The sequence below is a fragment of the Scyliorhinus canicula genome, chromosome 10 (assembly GCF_902713615.1).
Source record: "Scyliorhinus canicula chromosome 10, sScyCan1.1, whole genome shotgun sequence".
NCBI lineage: Eukaryota > Metazoa > Chordata > Chondrichthyes > Carcharhiniformes > Scyliorhinidae > Scyliorhinus > Scyliorhinus canicula.
Window position 1 is genome coordinate 51,504,227 of NC_052155.1, and position 12,805 is coordinate 51,517,031.

General features: G+C 44.7%; 1 protein-coding gene across 3 annotated transcripts in view; it reads left to right on the forward strand.

The window, feature by feature from the left end:
• The window catches only part of kif9 (kinesin family member 9), a 200,068-nt gene that overhangs the window by 29,997 nt on the left and 157,266 nt on the right, over positions 1-12,805 (forward strand). For all 3 annotated transcript variants that reach the window (XM_038808918.1, XM_038808916.1, XM_038808917.1), the window contains exons 6-7: positions 5,110-5,193; positions 11,918-12,010. In XM_038808918.1, the coding sequence (XP_038664846.1) occupies positions 5,110-5,193; positions 11,918-12,010 (177 nt within the window). The remainder of the gene's footprint in view (positions 1-5,109; positions 5,194-11,917; positions 12,011-12,805) is intronic.

The following is a 12,805-nucleotide window of genomic DNA, read 5'->3' on the forward strand; positions in this document are numbered from 1 at the left end:
TAAGATTAAATTGAGAGGAGTTGGTTCTGTTAGTAGGTGGGATGGTATCCACCCAACAGATTTAAAATAAAGGATGAAAAGGAGTGGGAAGTTAGGAGAAAATTTTAATGCAACAAATTGGAATGCCCTGGCTGAAAGTTTCTGGAAGAATATTCAAATTAACTTTGAAAAGGGAATATTGATAAGCGATGTCACCAAAGTTTTTCATCTTGCACTCAACAGGACAAACACAAGAATGCAAAATTCAAACAATTGCAACAATTTTTGATGCAAGAGAAGAGGGGTGTTGATTGGTTGGTAAGATGACTCTGATTATTATCAATCAGCACCCCTTTGCGTTTTCATCAATATTCAACCTCTGTACTATCAGGGAAGTACAGAAACAGGGAAGTTTTTAAAAGGGAATTGGATATATACCTGAAAAGGAAAGATTTTCAGGGTGATGGAGGAAATGTGGGAGAATGGAAAAAATTGGATAGTTCTTCAAAGAGCACAATGATCTCCTTCTGTGCATCTCTATGATTCGGTCATGGGCCTGGCAGACGTCAGAGGTTGACACTTTTGGCAGCCACTTCACTTGCACGGTGACTTAGAGGAGCCCAGCCATGAGTGATTTCAAAGATAAAATATTATTATAAATACCTAGTTTATGCTTCATAGTAATAGTTCTGGGAAGATTAACATTTAACTGTAGAAAATGGGATAAATGCAACTAAAGCACCTTGAAAGTTGGGGCCATATTGACTTAAGGCATTAACAGCTAGAAAGGTCAGATCCTAAAACAACAGTGGAGCTTACTTAGTTAGAGAATTGGAGATGAGGTGTCTACACTGCTTGCAAAGAAACACACCCCAGAGAACTGTTTTGTTTTGGGAGTTAAAGCTACAATTAATTTAAAGTATTAAGTGAGACACAGAAGGATAGGTTATCATGGAGTTGGATGATGCTTAAGAAAGTCCGAGGGTTTCAATTCATCTATGTGTTTGCTGGGGAAGTAGACATTCTACAAAAGGGGACAAGGCCACACCGAAAAGGTACAGCTGTCAGAAGGCTTTAGGCAACAAATGTATTGCGGTTAGGGCTCAGGTAGAGTCCTGGGGAGCTGAGAAGGTTGCAAAAGGTCACTCGCTTCCTGCTGGAAAGGGCTAGGGCTCAGAAGAAGTCCTGGGAGCCATTTATAGCTTGCAGTGGATGGGGAGATTGGGGTTTGGTGAAATGTAGGGGCACTGTCAGCCCAGCAAATCTGGCCTGCTACTGAAGTGTTGAAATTGCACCAGTAAGTAGAGATTGGAGTGCAGACTTGGAAATCCAGAAGAACAGTCTCAGAAAATGAGATTGAATCCCTGGGAGGTATGGAGTCATTGAAACAGTCCGAGTTGGAGCGGCTTTGAGGAAATTCAGATGCTTGATCTTTGGAAGTGAAAACTTTGGAGTCCTCCATGAGGGACAAAAGGAGACCGGGTTTCAACAAGATTGGTTGAATCAACAGTGTTTACCGACATCTGGTTGGGTTCCTGAGATACCCATGAGATCCGTCTTGATCGCAATTGCTATTCATCGTACAGCGTGCTGTAGTGGACCACAGTTTGCCTGTTAATTCACATGTGCTTCACATTCACCTTGAATGTTAAAGTATAAGATAGATATTATGAATTGCTTTATCTTTTTGACTTTTTACGTGCAAGTTTATTTCTATATGTTCAAAACCTGTGGCATCTTGAGGCTTTGCTTAGTTAGTGTCTTGAATCTCAAACTTCGTCAACTTTAAACAAAACCATTATTGGTCCCTGAGGTGTTTGTACCAAAAACGTGGAGATCTGGTGAAAGATCATGACAATTTCTAAAACTGACAGAAGAAAGTGAGACAATGGCGTTTCGTTTGCTTCCAGCCAGAAGTGTACAGGGAGATGCTGAAAGAAATTTCCACAGGTCAAGCCTGAAGCAAAGTAGGCCTCCACCATCTAGTGGCAGAATGGAGTATTCCACTCGGACTCATTTAAGCCGGAGTTGACATTCAGGTGGTGATTTCCGAAACTATGTGAACAGTCTCGGCATTTATTTGCAACATCAGGAGTGCACTGCCTGTGAGTTTACAGTTTGCTTTGTCAACAGATAAAGATTCTAACCAGCAGAAGCAGATCAGAAAATAGCACCCCTGCTTTAACTTTGAACCCCAAAATGAATTCAGAAGGAAAATAAACTAGCAGTGTTTTCATAACATTGCAAACAGTTATTCCATGCTTTATGTGCAATTCTTCTTCTACTTCACTGTTTTGTGATTTACTTATACTTTTATGCTTCTAACACCTGGTGTTGCTTCACAATCTCCAGATTTCCATACCTGTGCAAGCATTAAAGTTATGGGGTGCGATTCAACGGCCCATTCGCACCTGACTTGGTGTCGGGAGGCTTCCAATGGAATCTCGCGAGACATCGTGATCTGGATCTTCCCCTCACTGGGCGTGACCCAGATCAGCATTTTTAAATGAGCCGCATGTATTTAAATAAAAGCAAATTACTGTGGCTGCTGGAATCTGAAACCAAAGAGAAAATGCTGGAAAATCTCAGCAGGTCTGGCAGCATCTGAAGGGAGAGAAAAAAGTTAACGTTTCGAGTCCAGATGACCTTTGACAAAGGGTCATTTGGATCGCAACGTTAACTCTTTTCTCTCCCTTCAGATGCTGCCAGACCTGCTGAGATTTTCCAGCATTTTCTCTTTCGTATGTATTTAAATATACATTTGCTGGATTTTTCCAGTACCCGGGCTCAACGGTCGCACCTGTGAGACCGCGCCAGGATGCTGTTTAGTACTGGTCCACACAAGTGTGGACCAGGCGTATCAACATCTGGGGGTGGGGAATCTCCCAGACAATTAGGGTGGTCAGGGCAAGGGCAGGATAGAACCTTGACACTCCCTGTTGCACCTGGGCACCCTGGCACTGCCAGCGTTGCACCCTTATAGTGCCACTCTGGCACCCTGGCAGGGGCACTGCCAGGGTTCCAGAGTGGCACTACCAGGGTGCAAGGCTGGCAGTGCCAAGGTGCCAGGGTGGTAGCGCCAGGTTGGCACTATCAGGAATTGGGCCGGGGGGGGTCTTGCCTGGTTTAGAGAGGGTTCCCGAGGGCCTCCCCAAGGTTCGGGGGAAGGCAGTAATGGGGGGGGGGGGGGGGGAGAGCCTGAAAGGGGGGCAGAATCGGGGCAGCCTTCCAGAATGGTACTCTGATCTGCGAGGAACCTTTCAAGCTCGCCAGCAGGAATTCACTCTGCGGCCTCGGTGGAGAGAATCTCCCTGACACCAAAACAAACAGCAAAGTGCCTTGAATGGTGAGATGTTTCTCAGAGCGGCAGCTGCCGATAAACACCCCGTCAAATGCACTCGAAATCGGACACAGAAATTTTGGGGGTGAATGGCGCCCCCATTGTGTCCATCATTACTGAGCCACCCAGATTGCTCTGGAGTCTCAGAACAAAAACTTAATCTCCGGAGCTGCTGCGAGCATCCTGGGACATAAGCTCATATTGCCCATGTTTTGCCTGAGTTGTATTCAAAAGAAACAGGTGCAATGCGTCAAGACCCTGTTATTTGATCAGTTAACAGATAGAGGTAATTTCATGTGTGGAAGGCAATCATCATTGACCACTGTCATGGGATTTGATGTGTCATAACTCCAATAGTGAGTTCATCATGGTTAGGGTGGCAATTAGGTGATGCAATCAGTGAAAATATGGACCAGCCAGAATCGGCAATTCGAACAGCATCCCTTCAGCCTGATTGTGTACAGGTAACACAGTGAGAGATCAATTAGTAGGTTACATGAATGAATTCAGGATACCACCTACATAATTGTAACATAAATCATTCCATTATAGGATCAAAATCACTGAAAACAAATGCCTAGTAAGTGGGATCATCCATGTATAGATTATATTCTATTCCTATATTTATACAGGTTATTCTCCCCCTACATTTATAACATTATATTGAGTGGAAGTCATAAGTTTGGAACATAGAACATACAGCGCTGAAGGAGGCCATTCGGCCCATCGAGTTTGCACCGACCCACTTAAGCCCTCACTTCCACCCTATCCCCCTAACCCAATAACCCTCCTCACCTTTTTGGACACTAAGGGCAATGTAGCATGGCCATTCCACCTAACCTACACGTTTTTGGATTGTGGGAGGAAACCGGAGCACCCAGAGGAAACCCACACACACACGGGGAGAACGTGCAGACTCTGCACAGACAGTGACCCAGCGGGGAATTGAACCTGGGACCCTGGCGCTGTGAAGCACAGTGCTAACCACTATGCTACCATGCTGCCCTGCCCTGAAGGTGCTGTGGAAGAAGCCTTGGTGAGTTGCAGAAGTGCATCTTGGTACATATTGCTGCCTCTGTGATGGCAGAGGGTGTTTTGGTGGATGGGGTGCCACCCTGGATAGTGTTGAACAATATTCTATCACGCTCCTGATTTGTGCCTTGTAGATATGGACAGGTTTTGAGAAGTCTGAAGGCAAAATATGCACCACAGAATTCCCAGCCTCTGACCTTCTTTTGAGACCAAATTAATTATATGGTCCAGATGAGTTTCTGGACAATAGAGACCCTTCGTGTGTTGTTGATGGGGAATGGCTTTGAATATTCAGTGGAGTTAGATTCACTCTTACTGGAGATTGTCATAGCCTGCCACTTGTGTGGCAAGAATGTTAATTTCCACTTACGATCCTCAGCCCAACTTAATCTTGTTGCACTTGTCAAGGGCTGCTTCAACCTGAGGAGTTGTAAATGGAACTGCTTGAGAGACTGATGGGGCATTAATTCCCCAGATTATTCTGCTTTTTGTGGACAAGATGTACCTGGACAATTTTTCATATTGCCAGTTGGTGCCAGTGCTGTAGCTATAGGCAATAGCTTGGTTAGAGAGACAGCTAGTTCTGGAGCTGAAATATTCATCACTCGAGCACGGATATTGTCAGGCCCTCCAGTATACTCAGTCACTCCTTGATATCAGACGGAACAAATTGAATTGGCTGAAGACTGGCATCTGTGATGGTGGGGCTTTGCCTTTCAATACCTTGCTGACACTACTGTTCCTCTTTATTGTTACAGGGTGAAACCAACCGAATCATTGCATCCCACACAATGAATAGGAACTCCTCCAGGTCTCACTGCATCTTCACAGTGTATGTTGAGGTGAGCTCAGTTTTCATTCTTTTGGTTTGTAATCCTCTGAGCTATACCTTCAAACAGGAATAGATTCCTCACTCATAGACTCATCACACAGTTACCTGAACAGATTCTACACGTTACTCATTTATTTAACTTCTATTATTTGTGAAACATGAGCCAACGGGATAAATGCAAAAATTAGTGTTGTGCGACATTACACTTTGTAAACTGTACACTTTTTTAAAAAAAATTTAGGTTACCCAATTATTTTTTCCAATTAAGGGGCAATTTAGTGTGGCCAATCCACCTACTCTGCACATTTTTGGTTGTGGGGCGAAACCCACGCAGACATGGGGAGAATGTACAAACTCCACACAGACAGTGACCCAGAGCCGGGATCGAACCTGGGACCTCAGCGCCGTGAGGCAGCTGTGTACTGTACACTTTTTAAAGTAAACTGTATTCACAGAAGCAAAATATCTGTGTTCACAGAAGTTTTTTTAAATAGTGGTTGAAATGCTAATAAATTAGGATTTCTGTGCTGGATAAATAATGGGGGGAAAATTTGCCTGCCTTAGAAATTGATAAACACCTCAGAGCCACTGTGTTGGAATTGTCTAGTGCTTGCTTGTCTGTCCTGTAAAGCCTTTCTATGTAGCCCCAAAGCACAAGAGGCCGCAGTGTGGTGTCCGAGGGGGGTCAGGAGATCAGGTGGTATTTAAAAATGGCTCTCCGATCTTTTCCTGCACTGACAAGCTAAACGTGTCAGTGTAGGAAATTAGGTATGTACGGTCTGTGTATGTGTCCCCAACCGAGGTCAGAATAAAAAAGTCCCGTTTGATAGTGGGGTCGTACTCGGCACTGCAGGAGCTGGGAACGACTCCTCTATACATGCCCAAAACAGGACTGTTTTTTGGGCATTATACCACGCTCCTAGTTTCTTTTTAAGTTCCGCCTGCACTTTTTATATTTATTCAGAGCTCTGTTATGTTGAGCCCTTGGTATTATAAATGTCTCTTTTTTCCTTGATCCTTTATGTCCCTTGACACCCAAGGTTTTCTGGTCTTGGTCCCACCCTTTGCCGTTGCAGGAACATATTTGCCCAATTTCTCTCGCTGTCTCATTCTTGAATGCCTTCCACTGCTCAGACATAGTTTTATTTGCAAGTAACTGCTCTCAATCCACTTGGGCCAAATCGTATCTTATCTTAGTAAAATTAGCCCTTCTCCGTTAAGACCTTTTATTCCCAGCCCATCTTTATCCTTTTCCATAACTGTCCTAAAACTGAATTATTGTTATGATCGCCAAATGCTCATCTACTTATATGCCTTTCACCTGCCCGTCCTCATTTCCAAATATTAGGCCCAGAGCCGCCTCTCTTGTTGGGCTTTCGACCCATGGCTAAAAAAGTTCTTCTGGGTGCAATTTAAGAATTTTCATACAATTTTCATCTGCACCAGGGCACTTCCTCAGGGCCAAAAAGGAAATCCTCTGGTCATCAGTAAACTGCACAATTTCTGCTGTGAAATGCTGTTCTCTATGGGAATTGTACATTCAGAGGGAGGCACCTCCTGCAGTAAGTAGGAGGGGAAAGAGGAGTCCAGCTGACCAGGCGCAAGTGTGCCATGGGATGCAGGAAGGTGGGCAACCTGCTGAAGAGCAAGAGGCTGCGGGGGGAGACAGCAGGTAGGCGAAGGTCCTACCCTGCCAACTGCATGTACAGGACCAAATGTCTTACCTTCAGATGTTGTAACAACACTGCCTCCAAAGACTTTGTCTATCAATAATAATAGCTTATTGTCACAAGTAGGCTTCAGTGAAGTTACAGGGGAGGAATTGAACCTGCGCTACTGGTCTTGTTCTGCATTTTAAGTCAGCTGTTTAGCCCACTGTGCTAAACCAGCCGCTGGAGAGGCTGTCACATCCCTCTGTAACATGCTTTCCAATGAGATAGCCTTGAATTGTGTGGGCCTGTGGGTTTAAAAGTCACTCTGGCATTGAACTCCTTCGATTGCAGATTATTCTGGACCCCATGTTGGAGACCTCAGTGGGTTCACCCAGCCTGCAACACATCACTCCATTAAGATTGCCATTGATACCATATTTAGGCATGCTTTTCAGTTCAATGTACATCATTTACATCTGTAAACATAAGTCAATTAGAGAGGGCCAGAGGCTTTGCAGCCGTGGCTGGTTTTCCATGGGTAAAAGGGGTAATTAATTGGACCCATGTCACCATAAAAGCACCAGCTTGGCAGCAAGGGGCAATCATAAACTGAAAAGTACACCACTCAATAAATGTTAAGATGCTTTGCAGGGGTGTGCATGTTATCTCAAAAGCAATAGTGATTAATACATCCTCAGACACTCCTCGGTACCAGGAATGTTTGCCAGCCTGGAAGCCTTGGATACTTGGCTGCTCAGTGTCAAAGGATACCCATTAAAAAGATAGCTGATGACTCTAGTAAGAAGTCGATGGACGGAACCTGAGCATAGGCAACCACGCATTGACCAGGGTCCCGGCGCGCTGAGAGACTCCTTCACAAAGGAGCCCATCTGTCTCTGCGGCACTCGGAGGAACCTGTGCCACTGGCAGAGGGGTGGAGGAGAGGCTGTCCCCTTCAAAACCATTGGTGAGACCACATCAGAAATACCACCTACAGATTATGTCTCCTGATTTGAAAAAATCTATAATTGCTTTAGAAGCAATACGAAAAAGGTTCACTTGACTTATTCCTCTGAAGAAAGGTTGAACAGGTTGGGCCCATATCCATTGGAGTTTAGAAGAATGAGAGTTGGTTTTATTGAAACATATCAGATGCCGAGGGGACTTGATAGAGTAGATTTCCACTTGCAGGTGAAACTAGAACCGGAGGGCACAATTTAAAGAAATAAGAGGTATTCCTTATAAGACTGACATGAGGAGAATTTTTTCTGAGTGTTATTAATATGTGGTATTCTCTTTTCTAGAAAGTTTATACAAGGATTGGTGATAGTTTCATGGTCAACATTACTGAGGCTTTCAATTCCAGATTTTATTAAAGTAATTTAAATTGCACTAACTACCGTGGTGGAATTTGAATCCATGTCCCAGAGGATTAGTCCCAGTCTCTGGGTTACTATTTCAGTGGGCATTGCCATTACACCACCATCTCTCCTTCTTGCTAACCTCCATAGAAACCTTCCTCCAGCAACTTTTGTCTAGCTGGGTGTTCTCCTTTTCCTGTCAACAGGTCGGAGGATCTGCCACCTATCACTTACAGCCTGAAGGTAGATTCATAAGAATGTTTTCGTCAAACCTTGGCGCTGTTTTACATCCTTTTTTTAAATTTAGAGTACCCAATTCTTTTTTTCCAATTAAGGGGTAATTTAGTGTGACCAATCTACCTACCCTGCACATCTTTGGATTGTGGGGGCGAGACCCACACAGACACGGGGAGAACGTGCAAACTCCACAATGACAGTGACCCGAGGCCGGGATCGAACCAGGGTCCTCGGTGCAGTGAGGCAGCTGCGCTAACCACTGCCCCACCGTGCTGCCTGTCTTTAGTCTTTTGCCCTCCACAACTCCAGGCTTCATTTTCTCAACTATTTGTGGAGAGGTAGAGAGAGTAAAAGGGGCTGATTTTCAATATCTCCCTGAACACTTGCTATTCAGCAAGGGAATGGGTCAGTTGCATTCCAATGTTACTTCTTGCCTGGCAAAGATCTTGAATGCTTTCAAACCAGCAAAATCATCATACACACATATAACTACAGTACTTTATAAGAATTCAAATTCTTCAATGAAAAATTCTTTAGCATCCAAAGAATGCTTTCTGCCAAATGGGTGGTTCACTGCCTGCCCCCTCTGCCACCGGATTTCATGGCCGATTGTGTGTGCAGCCCATAATTTCTCGATGCTGTTGACCAAATCACCACTCGGCAACCATTAATTGGCTGCAATGCAAATTATGCCATGTCTTTCAAAAGCAGGGTTGGCAATCCATGCAGAATCGAACTCCTGCCCACTGCTGAGTTGTGTGAAATTCAATCCACGGAGCTAGTAGTTAGGGACTGGAATTTGGAGTGGTGACCATAAAAGCCTCAGGCTTCCCTATATAATTAATTGGAGGAACTTTCTGCTCATGTTTTTTAAGCAGTCTGTTAATTTAGCAACAGTGGGGAAAGTTGAGAGATGTGATGGTAAGGTAAAGTGAGGTGTCATGAAACTAATGTTGTGCTTTCAAATGATGTCACCAAGGGACATGTAGATGAGAAATCATAGGAGGCTAAGGATATATTCTTGTGGAACACCAGAGATAATGGTACGGGAGCAGGACGAGGAGCCATTGCAAGTGGATCATCTCTTGCTCTGATTAGATAAGAATGGAACTAGTTGAGAACAGTCCCACCCAGCTGAATGACAGTGAAGAGACATTGACAGAAGATGGTGTGGTCCGCCACATCAAAGGCTGCAGACAGATTGAGGAGGGTAATTTACCTTTGTCACAGTCACATAGGATGCTATTTGTGACTTTTGGTAAGGGCGTTTGACACTGTGGCAGGGAAAAAATATTTGATTGGCAGGATTTAACAATGTGTACCTGGTTTCATCAAATTGGCGGATGTAGCCATAAGGAACAATTTATAGAGTGTATTCAGGACAATTTCCTAGAACAATGGGAACGATCTATCGGCCTCGTTGTGCCGGGTATGAAAACGAGTCTGCGGGTGCGATAGCGAGAGAGTCCGAAATCGGAACAGCACTGGGCGCCAATTGTTTTCCGATCTAACAATCCGGATCCCACCACGGTGTGGCGAGAAAACAATAAACACAAGTTAAATCCAATCTCCATACCATTAATGGGAAGGATCCCCTATTGAACGGCCACCTGTGATCTAACCGCCGTCCAAGTGAGCGGTCACGTGGCTCCGTTTAGTACACCTATTTAAAAATGTGAAACTAGCAGAATGGCTGCTGTGGGGATCCGAGGAGGTAAGTAGCCAACTTGGAAATCGGGCACTGGGGCTGCTGCTGGGGGGTGATATGGCAGATCTACGGGTGCTGGATGGTCCAGCGCCCGCAGGTCCACAATGCCATCTCCCTGGATCATGTTTCCCCATAATGGGCAACTCCAGCTGCTCCCTGGTTGTCCCACTAAACACCGCGTAATAGAGTCCCTTCCGTGGTAATATGGTAAAGGTCTTTAACTCCCACTGACTGTGCTGGCCGCAGGAAACACAGCTGAAGGCTATTGCTAATAAGGAATTGGCAATTCTGGCAATGCGAGCACTTTACAGCTCTCAAGTGGATTCCTGTGGGTAGGTCCACACACATACAAATACCATTATCCAGCATGAATCTAGCTATAGGTCCCTTTCATGCACAGAAACATTAATTTTAGTTCACTGAAAATTATATCCTATGGGCACGATTGTCCCAAAAGAAAACAAAGTCTCCGAGTGAGCACATTTAGCTGCATGTTTCTAGGCAATCGCAGTGCCGAGGAACACATAGCTATTCAACACGACTTGTTTTGAATAAGGGCCTGAATGAGGAGTGCGCGGCCGAGGGCGCACATATCCCCGTTTTGTAAAACGGGGTGCTTCGCTTGCCGGGAAACCCCATTGTAGCGAGGGATCGGGAAGCCATTTTTAAATGGCTTCCCGATCTCCAAGGCCCACAAAAGAATCCCGAACCTCCTCCCACTGTACCCCCCCCCCCCCCCCCCCAGAGTAATGCTGTGGGGACATGGGTTTGAATCCCACTGGGGCAGATGGTGAAATTTGAATTCAATAAAAATCTGGAATTAAATTGGGGGAAGGGTAAGTACAATGCTGTCAGACAAGAATTGAAGTGCATAAGTTGGGAACATAGGCTGTCAGGGAAGGACACAAGTGAAATCATTGTCGATTGTGGGCGGCATGGTAGCACAGTGGTTAGCACTGTTGCTTCACAACTCCAGGGTCCTGGGTTCGATTCCCGCTTGGATTACTGCCTGTGTGGAGTCTGCACATTCTCCCCTTGTCTGGTTTCCGCCAGGTGCTCAGGTTTCCTCCCACAGTCCAAAGATGTGCAGGTTAGGTGGATTGGCCATGCTGAATTGTCCTTAGTGTCCAAAAAGGGTAAGGTGGGCTTACTGGGTTATCGGGATAGGGTGGAGTGTGGGCTTAAGTCTGGTGCTCTTTCAAAGGGCCAGTGCAGACTTGATGGGCCGAATAGCCTCCTTCTGTACTGCAAATTCTACAATTCTATGATTGCTGTAAAAACCCATCTGGGTCACTAATGTCCTTCTTGGAAGGAAATCTGCCATCTTTACCTGGTCTGGCCTACATGACTGCAGACCGACAGCAATGTGGTTGACTCTTAAATGTACTCAAGGATGGGCAACAAATGCTGGCCCGACATCTCATGAGCGAATAAAAAAAAAAGAAGCCTTTCTAAATTCAAACCTTCTACACTTCTGGGGTCCATATCCCTCTATTCCCATCCCATTCATGTATTTGTCAATATGCCTCTTAAACGCCGCTATCGGACCTGCTTGCACCACCTTCCCCAGCAACGCATTCCAGGCACTTATCACCCTCGGTGGAAAAACATTGGCCCCGCACATCTCCTCTAAACTTTGCCCCTCGCATCTTAAACCTATGTCCCCTAGAAATAACTTTTGCACCCTGGAAAAAAGCTTCTGACAATCAATAGTTGCTGTTCTTAAGAAAAATACCATTATGCGTATATCCTTTAGTTCTTCTCCTTTGTTCACAGACTCGATGGAAGGAGGCTTCAAAAGTCCAGTACTTGGCCTCAAAGCTCAACATGGTGGATCTCGCAGGTTCTGAGCGCTTGGGAAAGACAGGAGTGAGTGATAATCAAAATTCTTCATTCCATTTGATAGTTCCCCAAGTCACATTGTTGTGCACTTGCGACCAACTTTCCCTCTGATTTTTTGTAGTGTGAGGGTGATTTATTTATGTTTGCAGCCGCTTAAATTTTTTTTAGGAATTTTAAAGGGAAGTGTTATGCTCCTTGTGAAGTCCCTCAAGATGGCTTAAAGTTGTAGTGCTGGCAAAGAACATCAAGCTATGTATTTCAAACAGAGCTAGTTTATTTACACTACTTCAAATGATTCTCACACTTTACTAAGTAATAGCTAAGAAAAGAACAGTATTAAATCTATGTGACAGAAATCTATAATAACTCTCTAATACAACTAATACTCTATCTCAACCTTCTCTCACCGTCTCTCTCATTCTCTCAGAGAACCTGGGAGGCACAGGATATATATATATATATATATATATATATGACTACTCTATGGTGCCATCAAATGTTGAATACATGAACATCACCTTGATAACCCTTTACACTCCCTACACCATACATGATGTGGAGATGCCGGCGTTGGACTGGGGTGAGCACAGTAAGAAGTCTTACAACACCAGGTTAAAGTCCAACAGGTTTGTTTCAAACACGAGCTTTCGGAGCACGGCTCCTTCTTCAGGTGAATGGAAAGGCTTGTTCCAGAAATGTTTATATAGACACAGTCAGAGATGCCCCGGAATGCGAGCACCTGCAGGCAATCATTGATATATATATATATATGACTACTCTATGGTGCCATCAAATGAATCAATGATTGCCTGCAGGTGCTCG